Source organism: Lepidothrix coronata, unplaced genomic scaffold (assembly GCF_001604755.1).
Source record: "Lepidothrix coronata isolate B3197 unplaced genomic scaffold, Lepidothrix_coronata-1.0 Scaffold31, whole genome shotgun sequence".
NCBI classification, from domain to species: domain Eukaryota; kingdom Metazoa; phylum Chordata; class Aves; order Passeriformes; family Pipridae; genus Lepidothrix; species Lepidothrix coronata.
In genome coordinates this window covers 7,105,451-7,122,870 of record NW_016690211.1, presented here as the reverse complement: position 1 = coordinate 7,122,870, position 17,420 = coordinate 7,105,451, and the positions used below count along the sequence as shown (strand labels likewise).

Genomic DNA, 17,420 nt, shown 5'->3' with positions numbered 1-17,420 from the left:
CCATCATGTGCCATGTACAGGACAACCAGGAGATCAGACCCAGCTGTAAGGGTTTAGGAAAGGCAGGTCCTGCCTGACAAACTTGATCTCCTTTGATGACCAGGCGACCCACCTAGTGGATGGAAGGAAAGGCTGTGGATGTTGTCTACCTGGATTTCAGCAAAACCTTTGACACCCAGCAGCATTCTCTTGGGAAAGCTGGCATCACATGGCTTGGACAGGTGCACTCTTCCCTGGGTTAAGGACTGTTGGAATGTCTGGGCCCAGAGAGTGATGGTGAATAGAGGTACATCCAGTTGGGAGCTGGTCACTAGTGGTGTCCCCCAGGGATCAGTGTTGGGCCCAGTTCTATTCAATATCTTTACTGATGATTTGGGTGAAGGGATCAAGTCTACCCGTAGTAAATTCACAGATGACACCAAGTTGGGTGGAAGTGTTTATCTGCTGAAGGGCAGGAAGGCTCTGTAAAGGCATCTGGATGGGCTGGACCAAGGCACTGACCAAGGCCAATGGTATGAGGTTCATCAAGGCCAAGTGCTGGGTTCTACATTTGGGTCACAACAACCCCAGGTAGCACTGCAAGCTGGGGGCAGAGTGTCTGGAAAGCAAAAGCAGAAAAGGACCTGAGGGTACTGGTAAACATGAGCCGATAGTGTGCCCAGGTGGCCAAGAAAGCCAATGGCATCCTGATTTTTGCCCTATACTGGCACTGGTGAGGCCACACCTTGAGTACTGTGTCCAGTTCTGGGCCGCTCAATATAGGAAGGATATTGAGGTGCTGGAGGAGGTCCAGAGAAGGGCAAGGGAGCTGGTGAAGGGACTGGAGCACAAGTCCTACATGGAGAGGCTGAGGGAGCTGGGGTTATTTATCCTGGAGAAGAGGAGGCTCAGGGGTGACCTTATCACTCTCTACAGCTACCTGAAAGGAGGTTGTGGCCCGGGGTGTTGGCCTCTTTTCCCATGCAACTAGCGATGGATGAAAGGACATAGTCTTAAGCTGCACCAGGGGAGGCTTATGTTGGACAGTAGGAGGAATTTCTTCATGGAAAGGGTGATTAGACATTGGAATGGACTGCCCAGGGAAGTGGTGCAGTCACTGTCCTTTCAGGTGTTTAAGAGAAGACTGGACATGGCAATTAGTTGCATGCTCTAGTTGACAAGGTGGTGATCAGTCAAAGGCTGGACTTGATGATCTCAAAGTTCTTTTCCAACCTAATTAATTTTGTGAGTCTGTGATTCTGTGATTCTGTGATCTTGTTCTATCACTTGTTACCTGGGAGAAAAGACTGACCTGCACCTGTCGACAACTCCTTTCAGGTAGTTGTAGAGAGTGATAATTTTTTAATGTCACTGTTCCCTGGGAGTGCAAATCTGATGGCATATATTTTTATTCCTTGCTGAATGTAAAATACGTAACTGTGCCTCCTTTTCTCCAGACTAAACAACTCCAGCTCCCTCAGCCTTTCCTTGTAAGACTTGTGTTCCATTAATGCTAAAAGCATCTAGGATGCTGGGCAGGTACTGGACATTTCACTCCTGGACCTGAAGAATAAAGAGGACATACAAAACAACAGTCAAGACTCTGCTTTCTGAAACAAGGACAGATTCATATTATTTCAGACACTAGAAAATTCTGGTTATGTGAATAGTGGTGTACACATAGAGAGACACCCTTGCAAACCTGTCTGGCACCTGAGCATGGGTCCAGCAAGCCTCATTAGCCTCCACTCATAACTGGCCTTGAGCAACCTTGCAGCTCTGACTACTTCTTTTCTCGGCACTCCTGCTGTTTAATGTCCTGTTATTTCAGATCCAAAACATACCTAAACTAGCTTCATGTTTTCAGATGGCAACATGTCTAGCCTACTAACCTGTCTGAAACTGTGCTCTGTGCAGCAAGTACAGAGCCATTCATTGCCATTCAGAACAAGCAGATCTGAGAAGCATGGCTATACCTGAGGTCACTCTCTGAGGAGTCACTTCATTACCTTAATTATGTACTTCCAATTCTCAGTGCACCTGCATATGCAGCCAGTTTGAGTCCAACAGGGTGCATTTGAGTAGGAACTCAAATTGAGTAGGAACTTGAAGCCAGGAAAACTGACTATATTTTTTCATGGCCTGGAACAGCTCTGGAAGCCACATAGATACCTTTCTCTGAAAATACTAGGACACACAAACCATCTCAGCATCCTGACACATGTAAACTGAACCCCGGCAGATTGACAAAAGAGAAGTAAAAATGGACTGCAGTCACTAAAATGAGCCTCTGAATAGGCCAAACTTCTTCTTTATGCTTTCCTTTTCCTTCTACCTTCAACTCATACTTTCCTTTTACAATATTTTCATGGTTCAGTACTTTTTCATTGTATTTGAAGTATTCGTTTTTGGATCTCTGAACTCCAAGATCATCTTTCACCTGTTCAGTTCATGCCTGATTTCCATCTGTCTACATGCAACATCTAAATACAATAATTTTTAATGTCACTGTTCCCTGGGAATGAAAATCTGATGGCATATATTTTTATTCCTTGCTGAATGTAGAATATGTAACTGTGCCTCCTGATCTTTGGAAAGAAAAACATAATGAAATTAATACCATCTAGTTAGACAAATGTATTTTTATTATCTTATCTCATTTGGTAATTACAATAGCTTGAACACTGCAAGTTATTATTAACTTCTGAATATTTTCTGTTACAGGCTTTCATTAATTTATTCTTTTCAGTCTCCTTCCCATCTCCTATATAAATTTAAGGTGCTATGAAAAGAGGGTTGTGTCCTCCTCAAATCAGACCTCTAAACCCCAAATTCCCATTCCTGCTTTCATTATCCCTCTGGTGAGTTCACCAGCCCAGTCTGGGCTGGGAAACAAAAATGGGCAACTTCTACAGACACACCAGTGGTTAGTGTGTCTGCTTCCTCCCAGTTCCAGCCTGGTTCCAAAGAACTCATGGTTCCTGTCTGACATCAACTGAACTAGCTCTCTCTTGTTAGAGAGGTTCATCTTATTATGCTTATGTGGTACAAAATTTATTGCATTTATCCATCTGCCTTCAGAAGAGAGTGCCTGTGCCACTTATAACAAGAAGACACTGCTCTACTGCATCTACTATATGATATCTTGCATGAAATTAAGTGCAGAAAGGAAATAGTTTTTCTTTTCCCAATGTGTAAAGTTTATAAGAACCTGCAGCCATTTTCCCTCTTCTGAGGTGATACCTTCCTCTTTTTCTGGTCTTCTGCACTAAGTCCCCAAATCAACTGTGCGTCTTAAAGGAGACACATATATTTTTCCTGGCAGTCTAGACAATCTTTTTCCCTTTGGAGTTTGTGGGGACTGAATGGCAAATGGAAGATTCTCTAATTATTTCTTATGCATGAAGTATGAGGCTTGAAAGGGCTAAGATCTTCCAAACTCAAACACTTTCATGGTAATTTTAAAGAAATAAGTAGTATTCTAAAGTAAAAAACTTTCCTCCTTCTCAAGTAAGCTTGCCTTTATTAAACAATGAGTTGTTTATGGGGAAAAAAAAGAAATAAACTATGCTCTCCTATTACAGACATGTTATTGTTAAATAATGGTCAAAGGCTGCAGACTAACCAACCCTGGAAACCTTTTACAGTTGTTTTGCAATGCCCTTTCCTTTTTTGTTCAGCACAGTGGAGCAGAGATAAATCAGTCTCACTTGTGCAGACATTTATACTGAAATCACTTTGTCTGTTCCAGGTGCTGGCCAGCCTGCGTACTGTACGGAATAACTTTGCTGCATTAACCAATTTACAAGATCGGGCACCCAGCAAGTGAGTGTCATTTTTTGGCCACTGAAATTTTTGCAGTGATACTTTTTAATGTAAACTGAAAATGACGATTAGATGTTACAGATTTCAGCCTGTGCCACTGAACCTGCATAAAACGTGCATGAGTAATAGTTTATTAATCCCTTGAAGATGTTATTCTTGGTAGCTGAGACAACAGCCCCCTTGCCTTCTAACTGATCTTGCGTTGCTGTCCTCACATAAACTTGGAGTGGTTTTATGCAATGATTTTCAATAAATTGGTCATATGTCAAAGATCATTCAAAGATGATTCAGGCACAGTCTGAGTCTTGCAAATGATCCTGAGTAAGCAGACAGCTGCAGTCAATGAGAGCTGCTTGCATGATCTGAACCTAGAACTCTGCCTAACTCATCCAAGATAGTGACATCCCACTCATGCAGAGTAGTTCATAATTATAAATGAGGCATTATAAATATGATCTTTCTCCAATCATGTTACAGCGTCACAGTGAACATTAATGTTACCTACACTGGCAAATTTCGTAGTGCAGTCATTTCTTTCACCCAAAATGTGCATCTCTAGAGCTTAGAAGTAATTAGCATTCCAAAGACAGTTGCCTACCATTGCATATGCAATGCTACCAGAAGGTATTTCCATGTCTCTTTGTTGAAATATGCAGACCTTATGTGTTCCGTGTTCCCTGCTTTCACTCATCCATAACTCACATCCCTATGCAGCTGTGTCAGTCCAGTATCTTATAGAGTTCTTCAACGGGCAAAACAGTCCACTGAACTGTTTGCCTTAAAGCTTATTGTGAAACGTAGATGCAAAATAGTGTGTGAAATGTACAGAAAAAATAATAGAGTGAAAAATAATTAAAAGAAAAATTTCAAGTCAGAGAACACGGGAAGCACAAGACTTGTTAGAATAATGCTAACTATGTATATAAATCATATTTTAAACTAGGTAGAAGCTCTATGTATGGTTCGGCAGGCTTTTAATAAACTTCTAAGTTCCTAAAATATTCCTATCTTAGAGTTCCCAATCTGCCAAGAGGTTTCAGAGAGGTCAGTTAGAAATTCTCTTCTACACCAGAAAGAAATATCTGCTGTAAATGAACTTTGGCAATGCCAGTGTAGTCCATTCCAAAATAATTTCCCAAGGTTTTTTTTCCCAATATTTTATTTCCCAATATTTTCTATTATATTGTTCAAGGATTTAGTCATCTGTGAGTTTATCAGGCTTAGACCTTTTTTATTTTCTTTTCAATAGACGATCACCAATGTGTAACCAACCATCTATTAACAAAGCAACTATAACAGGTAAGAAGAATTTATTTATAAAACCATCTCACTGAACACTGCATTTTATAAAAATAACCTTATATTGTCTCCTTATATATATATCCTTATATCTGTTTTATTAAAGAGGTTTTGAGTCATGTCATGACTCAAATTGGTGACTTTTAGTGTTCTATCATGTTAGCTTTTGATTTCTGTCTTATTAACCTGGTTTTAATTTAAGTTCTTTCTCAATTCTTTTTTCTTATATAGCAGTGTGTGACTGTTTCATGATTACATTCATTAGTACCTTCTTGTAATGAAACCTAGTAGAAAAAACTGGTATGAGGAATGTATCAATCTTTCTTTTTGGGATATAGAGTACTGTAGCTATAAAGGGGCAAAGTCTTTGCATTACAAGCACTTAGGCAATGAGAAGAAATTATCAAAACTGACTTTTCTGATTTAGGATGGTAAATTCTATTTCTATAACATTTGTAGTTAAGACAAAAAAGTAATTTCCTTTTAAAAGACAGTATTATTTCTAAGGAAACATTAACTAGCACTGTAAATTATGTGAATACTTTGGAAAATTCTACCCTACAGCACTTTTGGTTATTTTTATAGCAACTTGGTCTTGGTCATCTTTATGGGAATACAGTTTATTTGACCCCATATTTTTTGCATCATGTTGGTTCACATGTTCTTACACTTAGTAATTTTCCAGGTAGTTACCTTCTCTATCATGTTCTGTCAGAGTGAAAGAGCATTTGCTTTGCCTCTTGATGAAAGTATAAAGACAGTTACTAAACAGGCAAATTATCATTTAAACCAAAACCAGAAACATAATTTTCCATAATTTTCAAAATACTTTTTGCCTTTTTAATTATATGATAGCTTTGTAACTCAAGGAAGAAATGCTACTTCAGCAATTTTGAGAAGTGTGCCTTTATAACGTTCAATAGTTTCTGTCTTTAGGCTCTGAAATATGTTAAAATTGATGGTGTTTTTCAGCTAACCTCCCACAATATCCATATTTACCTCAAAAGAACACAATCATGGCAGTTCTGTACAGCTTTATTCTCCTAGGAACTAATCATGCAACATGACCATTTGTGTATAGGGCTTAACAGGAAACAGAAGGTTAAGTCTTCAAATCTATAAACAGAAAGGCAGCCTTGTTTAAGAATGTTCTGCAATCACACTTAAATTCATGTAAATTAAATAAATAAATAGAAAGAAGATATATATATATAAATAAATTATAATCACGATCCTTTGTTAATATATTCCTTTAAGAGGTAATTGGTTTCAAATTGCTCTCCATAAGCCATTACTTGAAAATACTCCATACTCAAAATAGGACTCATTCTTTGGTTTCAAGGGACTAACTTTAGAAAGCCCATTACACAGTAAAATTTGTGACAATAAATAAATACAATATCCACAAGAGCAGATGTGCATACATGTGAACACACAGTGGGCCTACCTTACATGCTCTCCCACAGTCACTTGCCTGAGGTCAGCTTCTTTTCTCCAGCAGAAGAAGCTACTCAGACAGCAAGACCCAAGATAGTCTCTGTTGGAAGACGCTGTTGCTCTTTTTAAATTCTCCCTGATCTGAAGGTTTCCATTCAGTTAATCCTTAGAGGATATTTACATATCATCCAAAATTGTAATGTTTAGAAGGAAGGTGGTACAGTAAGGGCTACAATTAGAAAATGCTTCTTTGCCAATAAATTCAAAGGAAGCAAGAAAAGGCAAAGAATACTAAGGATAATTTAATCTAATTTAGTTTTATCTGATTTCTCAGAGATGCTGCTGGAATTGCTGTGCCCAAATTATGCATTGGACTGGATGAGCTGGGGCTTCTGTGCATTGGATATAAATGGTTGAAAGACTTTAATGATAAAGAAAAAATATTAAGCCAGTATAAAGCACGAAAATGGCTACAATTCATTCTGGAGACTGAGGCTGGATACTATTTTGCATGAATGGGTTTGCCTACTCTTAGTTACAGCCTGGTTTTGGTATTTCCATGGCAACAAAGTTCATGGCATAGGCACAGAAGTATGCATAGGTATGTCCTTGGGGCATACAAAATCCTAGTAAAACACCTTGCATTACAGCACTCTGTTAAGTATGAAGATATATTATAAACACTTTTCCTGCTCTTCACAGAATATTTGAAAACCCTTTCAGATGTTACTAAGCTTTTTGAATGGGGAATGTTCAAAATGTAGCTTGTGCAGATCCTTCCTGCTGAGAAATCCTCCTGGTTGTGCTGTTTTCAGAGTCTGTGTCATGGAAAACCCAGAACAATACACTAGACAGGTAGAGCCTTATCACATCATCCAGACAGCTCAGCTAGCAATCCCAACTGATCACCAGTGTAACAAACTAGGTAACAAACAGAGTCACTAAACTATATAAAACATAAACCAGAAAACAGACACTTAAGATGGAGATTTTATGTTGCTAAGCTTCCTGGAAGACGTCTTTGGGAAGACTCTATCTGAGGAAACGGATGATCACAGGAGGGAACTACTGCAGAAGATATGGGGGAAACAACAAGAGAAAGATGAAAAGGAATTTGGTAAAGCTAAGTGACTAAAATAGTAAGAGCAAAATTCCTATTTTAAGAATTCACCCAGAGGCACAAATTTGTTGACAAGATACCTTAGCAAAAAATGAAGAAACTGTCAAATTGAGAAGTCAGGCAGCACAGGAATCATATGTTCAAATTCTTAGGAGCAACAGCAACCATGGTGGCCTTAAAATTTACAGTGATTTTTTAATGTAAATATGTAGAAGTTGATGATCAAAATAAAATCTATTCAATATATCCACATGAACGCATTTTGTAGCTTTATTGATAGAAGCTAATGAATATCAATGACATACTTGAAATTCTGTGTCAGCCAACTGTGCTATACCATACTGAGTACTCCTTTTGCAGACAGATTGGGGGTGAGATGGGAGCTTTTTCTGTAACAACAGACCTTTTAGATTGTACTTTTCGTACTTGCTTTAGACTCTAGGCTGTAAATATCTATTTTATCTATAGTCAATGTGAATAAGAGCACATGAAAACTTACTTCTGTTAGATGTCGTCTTCAAAGAGAGATGAATTCCTCCCTAAAAGTGCCATCTCTCTCCCATGACTGAGACCAGCCTGGGATAACTCTGTTTGCTGTACAGTACTTCCATGTTTGGTGTTCTGTACTTCCACTAGAAGAGAGGTTCCTCTCACTATGAATCATATTTTCCGGGCTGTGACCAAGAGGTCACTTCTGTTTCATTTCAAGTGGACATAATTCTCTTAACACAACTAGTGAAATATAAATGTTTTGTTTTCAAAAAAAATTAAACTATCTGTGACTCAAGGATTGAACTTGCAGGTTTTATACTACAAATCTGTCCTCTCATCCAGATCACACTTTCTGAGTTTGCCTTTGAGGAGATTGTGAGAGACAGTGTTGAAAGACTTGCTGAAGCTGAGTTAGAAAATATTCACTGCTCTCTCCTCATCCATTCAGGTAGTTGTTTCATTGTAGATGGCAATCAGGTTGGTCAAGCATGATTTACCTTTAGTCAATCCATGCTGACTACTCCTGATCACCTTCTTGTCACCCATGTGGCTAGATGGCTTCTAGGAGTAGCTCCGTCTTTTCCAGGGATTGAGGTGAGGCTGACTGGCTGGTAGTTCCCTCAGTCCTCCTTCTTACCCTGTTTGCAGATAGAGGTGATATTTGCTTTCTTCCCATCCTCAGGCACCTCTCCTGATTGCCATGACCTTTCAAAAGTGATCATGAGCAGCTTCACTATGGTTTCCAACAGCACTCATGGATGCACCCTGTCAGGGCATATGGACTTGTGGATGTCAAATTTGCCTAGGTGTTCTCCAACCCAATCCTCCTTGGCCAAGAGAGGATTCTTTTACCCGGATCTCCTGGGTCAGAGGTGCCTGAGGGCTGGTATTGTCAGTGAAGACTGATGCAAAGAAGGCATTCAGTAACTCTGTCTTCTCTGCATTGTCTGTTACCAGACAATTTAGTACCAAAGTAGTCTTTGTTTTCATTTTGTTATTGATGTATCTGGAAAAGTCATGTTTGGGATTCTGCCATAGCACAACAAGGAATAAAGTAAACATGAGAATAGGAGTGGACAAAAAAATCAAAATCATACCAAACCAACAAATAAACAAGAAAACCCCAAAAAAACCAAAACCAAACCAAACAAAATGTCCAACAACAACAACAGCAACAACAAAAGTATTCCCATGGTAGACTGCAATGTCAAACCTTTTTGGCAGAGGTGATGTAAAATGTTTATTGTTTGAAAAAAGTTTATTGATTGAAGAGTGCTTTCCTGAAGCACTGGAGAAATCTGACAGCCTATTTTGAAAGAGGGATTTGTTTGATAAATTGGCCTTTGTTCTTTGTGTAGTATGTTGAGTGATATGTAAATGTTCTGTTCCTTGTATTTTTGCTTATACCCATACACCTATGGATATTTTGAATGCATTTTACTCACTTCAGCCAATTTTTTTTTATTTCACTGTAAATAGCACAGACACATTCTCAAGTGTGAATGTGATTTGTAGCATTTTCACCTAATTCAGACGGTGGTAAATGCCATCTGTTATTTGAGAAGTTAGCACATATGTATCTGCAGACTCACAGCAGGTTAACAGTATACATCACCAGTGGTTGAATTCAAAAATTGCAAGTGCTTATATGCACAGAAATCACTGGCACACACATGCCAGTACACTTCAGTTTACTTCCTAGGGGACTTTGTGCAATACTCACATTTAGGACCAGAATTCTCACTAACAGTCAGTTAAATGTGCCCTTTTAACTTCTCCAAATGCTTTAAAAATTCCCTTTCTTTGTAAATTGCATGAAGACATCAATATTCATTACAACTGTTTCCTCAAATGGACCCAAACATAACATTCTTTTGTTTAGTCTGGATTTTAATATGTGAAGAGTAGTAGAACAAGAGAGAAGAATTGACAAACTGGATAAAACTATATTCATGTTAATGAAGTCCTGAAAATGTGGTTTTTTGGAAGATACAGCACATATACATGTTAAGTGCTGCTTGTCACTGTCAGTCAGATAAATAAGTATGTATCATTTTATTACTTCTGTCCAACTCAATTCCTTCCTGGATGAAAAACTGAATATAAGCTAACAATGTGTGCTTACAGCCAGTCACAAAAAGCTAATCACACCTGCTCTGCATCAGAAAAGTATGTCCAGCAGATCATGTTTTCATGGACCTCACCTGGGGCACTGCATCTAGATCTGGGGTCCCCAGCATAAGAAAGACTCATACCTTCTCGAGCCAGTCCAAAGAAGGACAGGAAGATGATCAGAGAGGGCTGGAGCACCTCTTCTGTGAAGAAAGGCTCCAGAGGAGGTGACATTACTGCAGCCTTCCAGTACTTAGAGGGGCCTATGAGAAAGCTAAAGAGGGACTATTTCCTATAAGAAAGCTGAAGAGGGACTATTTACAAGGGTGTGTAGTGATAGGACAAGGGGGAATGGCTTTAAGCTGAAGGAGGGCAGGTTTAAATTAGATATTAGGAAGAAATTCTTTACTGTGAGGGTGGTGAGGCACTGTGGGGTGGAACAGGTTGCTTACAGAAGCTGTAGATGCCCCATCCCTGGAAGTGTTCCAGGCCAGGTTGCATGAAGGTCGGAGCAACCTGGTCTAGTGGAAAATGTTGGATCTAGATGATCTAGATGATCTTTAAAGTCTCTTCCAACTCAAACCATTTAATGTTTCTATGAATTCTAATAGTAGATAAAAAAACCCCAGATTTATATTTTGGAGTCCAGAGCATACACAGATTTAGCTTCCATTGAAATCCCTCCAGCTGGTTCATGTAGTTCAGTAGCCAATTAGGAATGCAGATGTCCCTTGTTTTAGCTAGTTTCAGCGACTTCATTTTTGCAAAATAAGCTCACAATTTGCTAACAAATGTATGGAATACAGGATTGACAATCATCAGTTTTAGTGGAGTTGAATCAATTCTAGAGGAGTTGAACGAATTCCCCATCATTACAGTACAAAACACTTTAAGTAACCTGTATATTGTTTTCTTAAACAATGAATAATATTTTGCAGATTTGGAAAACAGTGACATTTACATCATCTACTCCTTTCAGTTAATCATTAAAGCCGTTATCTAGAACATGATAACTAAACAGAGGGTTATCTCATTTATAGCTTTATTAGCCACAATAAAAACAAAATCATATAGCTTTGTGAGATACAGGACACAAATTACATTCAGACTGAAATTCATTCATACATCTCCTGACCATAGTAAGAAAGGTACACAGCTGACAGGTAAGGAATTGGAGAGACAGGAGTCTGCTCCCCCCCCAGTCTTTCACAGTCACTTTGTTACCTTTGGGGATGAACTACCAGCTTAATCCCTTGCACATGCAGAGTTTGTGAGCATTTGATATTAATAAATGGAGGCTATATTTCCTTATATTCAGAAAAAAATAGCTCTCTGTGTCACAGTTGATGTAGCACTTTCATGTGCTGTAATAAAAAAAAATATCTGCTCTAAATGGGTAATTTAAAAACATAACTATTGAACTGTTTTTTCTTTCAAAGGTAACAGTATTTTTGCCTCCAGTTCAGCCCCTTCAGTTTAGGGAAAAGGTTGTTAATTGACAGGATACAACTGTGAAGGTTTACTGAATGCTCTCCATCTTCACAGAATCATAGAATTATAGAATAAGCCAGGATGGAAGGGACCTCTGAGATCATCAAGTCCAAGCCTTGATCCACTACCGCTGTGGTTAGTAGACCATGGCACTAAGTGCCACATCAGTCTCATCTTAAAAACCTCCAGGGACGGAGAATCTACCACTCCTCTGGGCAGCCCATTCCAATGCCTGATTACTCTCTCTGTAAAGAATTTCTTCCTAATATCTAACCTAAACCTTCCCGGCACAGCTTAAGACCATGCCCTCTTGTCTTACTGCTAGTTGCCTGGGAGAAGAGACCAACCCCCACCTGGCTACAACCTCACTTCAGGGAGCTGTAGAGAGTGATGAGGTCTCCCCTGAGCCTCCTCTTCTCCAGGCTGAACAGCCCCAGCTCCTTCAGCCTCTCCTCAAAGGACTTGTGTTCCAGTCCCTTCACCAGCCTTGTTGCTCTTCTCTAGACCTACTCCAGCACCTCAATATCCTTCCTGAACTGAGGGGCCCAGGACTGGACACAGTACTCAAGGTGTAGCCTCATCAGTGCTGAGTACAGGGGAAGAATCACTTCCCTGGTCCTGCTGCCACACTGTTCCTGATCCAGGCCAGGATGCCACTGGCCTTCTTGGCCACCTGGGCACACTGCTGGCTCATGTTCAGCTTCCTGTCAATCCAAACTCCGAGCTCCCTCTCTGTCTGGCTGCTCTCCAGCCACTCTGCTCCCCAGCCTGTAGTGCCGCATGGGGTTGTTGTGGCCAAAGTGCAGGACCCAGCACTTGGCACTTGGCCTCATCCTGTTGGAATCAGCCCAAATTTCCAGCCTGTCCAGGTCCCTCTGCAGAGCCCTCCTGCCTTCCAGCAGATCAACACTCCCCCCCAACTTAGTGTCATCTGCAAATTTGCTGATGGTGGACTCAATCCCCTCATCTAAATCATCGATAAAGATATTAAAGAGAACTGGGCCCAACACTGATCCCTGGGGGACACCACTACTGACCAGCTGCCAACTGGATGCAGCGCCGTTCACCACCACTCTCTGGGCCCGGCCCTCCAGCCAGTTCCTAACCCAGCACAGAGTGCCCCTGTCCAAGCCATGGGCTGCCAGCTTTTCCAGGAGCATGCTGTGGGAGACGGTGTCAAAGGCTTTGCTGAAGTCCAGACAGACCACATCCACAGCCTTCCCCTCGTCCACCAGGCGGGTCACCTGATCATAAAAGGAGATCAGGTTGGTCAGACAGGACTGACCCTTCCTAAACCCGTGCTGGCTGGGTCTGATCCCTTGTCCATCCTGTAGGTGCTGTGTGATTGCACTTAGGATGATCTGCTCCATAACCTTGCCAGGCACTGAGGTCAGGCTGACAGGCCTGTAGTTTCCTGGGTCCTCCTTCTGGCCCTTTTTGTGAATTGGCATGACATTCGCCAACTTCCAATCTTCTGGAATCTCCCCAGTGAGCAAAGACTGTTGGTAGATGAATGGGGAGTGGCTTGAGGAGCTCTTCTGCCAGCTCCCTCATCACTCTTGGGTGGATCCCATTCGGTCTCCTTGTGAGGATCCAAGTGGCTCAGCAGGTTGCTAACTGTTTCCTCCTGGATTACGGGGGGGCTATTCAGTTTCTTCTCTCTTTCTACAAACTCCAGAAGCCAGCTGTCCTCAGGACAACCTGTCCTACTGCTGAAAACTGAGGTAAAGAAGGTGTTAAATACCTCAGCTTTTTCCTCATCTTAGATAACTATATTCCTGCCCATGTCCAATAAAGAGTGGAGGTTTTCCTTGCCCCTCCTTTTGCTATTGATGTATCTGTAGAAGGACTTTTTGTTATCCTTCACAGAAGTGGCAAGATTAAGTTCAAGTTTTGCCTTCATCTCTCTAATTTTCTTTCTACATGACCTAACTATATTCCTAAACTCTTCCTGAGTAGCCAGTCCTGTTTTCCGTAATCAGTAGGCTCTCTTTTTTACCCTAATTTCCTTCAAAATCTCCAAAATTTTTCTGACTGAAAGACTTCAAATTAAATTTATATGTAGTGCTCATTTAGGCTCAGTGGGTTTGTTAAACCTTACTTGAGGCAGAACAGCAGTAAGAAGACTGACAAGGTTTTGAACCACATAAGCTGTTTATGTATCATCTCACATTCAAGGAACTGAATAAAATCAGGTTACAAAATAGCTCTATATTTGAATACTGCCCTTCCACGCTGATACCTGATAGACAAATGTACAAGCTTTCATAAAATAACAAGTTAAACAGAGAAGTACAGTCATAGTTTACAACATTCCTGGCAAGGATGTCTATGTAATTGAAGCTAACCACCCACAAATCAAAAATTAGAAAATAACAGTAGTTGTTTTCAAGTGTGTAAACAACAACACTTGGCTCTTATGTATGACTTTAAATTTTTCAAGTTTGTTTCAGTAGAAATGTATGGGGTTATCAAAGTGGATAGAGACTAGAATGCATCATAGGGCTGACCTCTACTTGTTATCTTCACCCAGCATTTCAGGTTACTTTTCCTTCAGACTGCAATGTAGTACAGCCTTGATTGACTCACACATTTTGGAGTTAGAATAGGGATTAATTTAAAAATAAAACAAGGAGCATAGTCAATCTCCACATCAATAATCTGACATGCAACCCAACATAAATCTTTGTTTCTTACATTTAAACTGGTCTTATATTTTGCTGCATCAGTAGAAGTCCTTATATCACCATTTGACCCAAACTGCCTATTTCACTGGTGAGACAGAGAGGGTGACAAGCTTCATGTGCTTCTTCTCCTTTCAGCCTATGTCACAGGCACTGGTAATTGAGAATTGTACATGAACTCGTGCTGTATTTACTGAGTGTGCTAGTTTAAAGGTAAACTGGCAGGGGAAATGAAGCCAACTCAAAAGAGAGTATAAATCAGAATAACAATTTAATAAAACAATACAATAAATACGTAGATCCTGAGGACCTCGCTGCCACCGTCCGAGCTTCGCTCGGCCCTGGCAGTTGAACCTTAGGATTAAAGGGTGGGCTCAGTTCAGCGCACACTGTGTCTCACCTAAAAAATCCACTGCGCAGGCTCGAAGGGTAATGACCTTTCCCAAATCTTCGTTCACGAAGACTGGCCATACAAATACAATAAATACAACTATACAGACAAACAATTGGTTCACAAAACCCAAATGTATAACCCAGCACCCTGGGGCATGAACAGAGTGGTGTTCGTTGGACTCCCTGAGTCCAAAATAAAAGGAGAGGGAAAAACCTGTTGGTGAGAGTGCTGTTGCAGTCTGGTCAAGGGTGGTGATTGCAGTCCGGTCAAGAGTGGTCATTGCAGTCTGGTTGAAAAGTGGTGGTTGCAGTCCAGTCGAGAGTGGTGGTTGCAGTGTGGTTGAGTGGTGGTCACAGTCCTTCTCTGGATCCCACAAGTGGTTAAAAAAGTCCCAAGGCTCCAAGATTATATAGATCCTCCGTTTCAGGCAGGAATGCCCAGTACCTCCCTCAGGGCGGGGAGTTCCACAATGGGTGTGAGGACAGGAGCATCCTCCTGTCTCACAGGCCTCTTAACACCCAGTTTATAGCCTGAGGAGTCAGGCGTGCTCTGGGCAGATGGTGTAAATGGTCTTTTGATAACAGTTTCTGGGAAATGGCATGGAAAGCTATAGAATACACATTTTTGGGTTGCACCCATCCAGTGATGAACTGGTCCCAGCTGTTCTAACTAGGAAACTGAGTGATAACAACAGCAGAACAACTGAAAAGAATGAAAGGTGGTTTGGTTTGTACAACCAACTTGAGAAGAATCAGCAAAAATAGGACTCTTGCCTGTGTCATTTTTCTCATTCCCATTACAAATGGGATGATGAATATAGAGAATAAAACTGGGCAGATGTGGCTTCAGGTATGACCATTGGATGTATGTTGGAGTGCACCTTCATTTCACACTTCATTCAGCTTCTGACTTTTCTGATCAGGGAAACATTATCCTCTGTCCAATTGAAAAGACGGATTTGAAAGTAGATCTCTCTTCCATTAATAGATTATTGAGAAATTGACCTATTCAAGCCTATTCACTTTCCTGAGTATCCATTTAAAAATTAACGGCTTCTGCATTGAGATCGGATCACCCATTGAAGTGCGTAAGTTCTGCTTTTATTATATGCAGGTTCCTGAGTAAGGAGCCCAAACACAGCAGTGGATCAGAGCAGCCAGCAGCCATGGTCAGGCAACCCTGGAGACAAGTTACAACAACAAAACCTCCTTTTTCCTTGTTCTCTCTCTGACCTAATGTGTTTTGTACTACATTCTGCAAAATGACTCATCTTTGGCTGAAAGGTGTAATTCCAGGTCTCCTGGTAGGAAAATCAACTTGTGGCTTCTTTCTCAGGAACTAGGATTAAAAAATTCAAGAATAAGCAATGGCTAAAACAGTCTTCTGCTCTCAGGCTAGAAGTTACAATGTATTCTTGCAAAAAGACTTCTTTTCCCGATGGTAGGTAACTCACCTCAGAAGACAGGTGGTGGTTGGAACTGAGAAGCATGGAAGTAATTGGTCAGCATGGACGCAACCAATTGGCACAGTCATGTAATCAGACACGCCCCTCTTTTCATGCTTCCAGTTGGCTGGCTCATTAATAGATGCTCCTGAAGAACCAAAGACATTCCTTATAGCCAGGGGAGGCAAGCAGATGTCTCAGGCAATCCACATGCTCTGCAGAGGCCCTAACCCCCCACACTGCCTGGACAATTTAGAGTCATCCAATAGACATCAACTTGGTGTTGATATTCATAAAAGATACACCAGCAGTGGGCAGGTTAACATAGTCCCAAATATTCTAAAGTATTTTCTAGCAGAAACCTGCCAGGAAAAGCTGCAGCAAGAATTTTACCAAACTTGCTTTTGGGACTTTGGAGGAATAAGAGCCAATAGTTCTTACTAGAGAGTTTTCACGTGAAATCTTAAAAGTGCCAAGGTATGACTTTAGAGTTTCTTAATCAAACACAAGTCATAGTACTCAGCCAAGTTTGTATAGCTTTATGGCTCTTACTTTCTGTTAATAGAATTGGAAAATTTGTGTGTTTTTATCATGGTGCTTAATCAGCTCATAGTTAAGAAGATTCATCTGTCTTGTATAGTGGCAAACCTTTTTTTATACCAGGAATGTCTTGGTTTTATCCCCATCATAATGAGATTCTGAATTAATGAAGCAGCTATGGCCATATGCATAAAGTTTTAGTTGTTACTAAATACTAAAAATTACTCCCAAATATTTACATTAAAATGCTGAAATAAAATTGCCAATCCAATTAATTATTCTGTCCCCATGCAATATTGTAAATTAATTTATGAAACTGATATCTATATTTGAAAGTGTAAATTAGATAAGAAGCTAAATGAATGCTAAGCCAAAAATGAAGATGACGGACATTAATTTAAGGGAGTCTCTCCTAAATTATAGGATAATATGATAGAAATAAAAGGTTTCTTTCCTTAATAATAATGAACAAGGTAGGATTAGATCCAAGTAAGTGAATTTTAATACTAGGTAACTTTAATTTAATGGCCAGTCTTCGCGAGCGAAGATTTGGGAAAGGTCATTAACCCTTTGAGCCTGCGCAGTGGATTTTTTAGGTGAGAC

General features: G+C 40.4%; 1 protein-coding gene across 2 annotated transcripts in view; it reads left to right on the top strand.

Moving 5' to 3' along the window:
- The window catches only part of LOC108495468 (cAMP-specific 3',5'-cyclic phosphodiesterase 4D), a 297,598-nt gene that overhangs the window by 186,101 nt on the left and 94,077 nt on the right, over window positions 1-17,420 (top strand). For both annotated transcript variants that reach the window (XM_017811176.1, XM_017811175.1), the window contains 2 exons: window positions 3,731-3,804; window positions 5,054-5,103. In XM_017811176.1, the coding sequence (XP_017666665.1) occupies window positions 3,731-3,804; window positions 5,054-5,103 (124 nt within the window). The remainder of the gene's footprint in view (window positions 1-3,730; window positions 3,805-5,053; window positions 5,104-17,420) is intronic.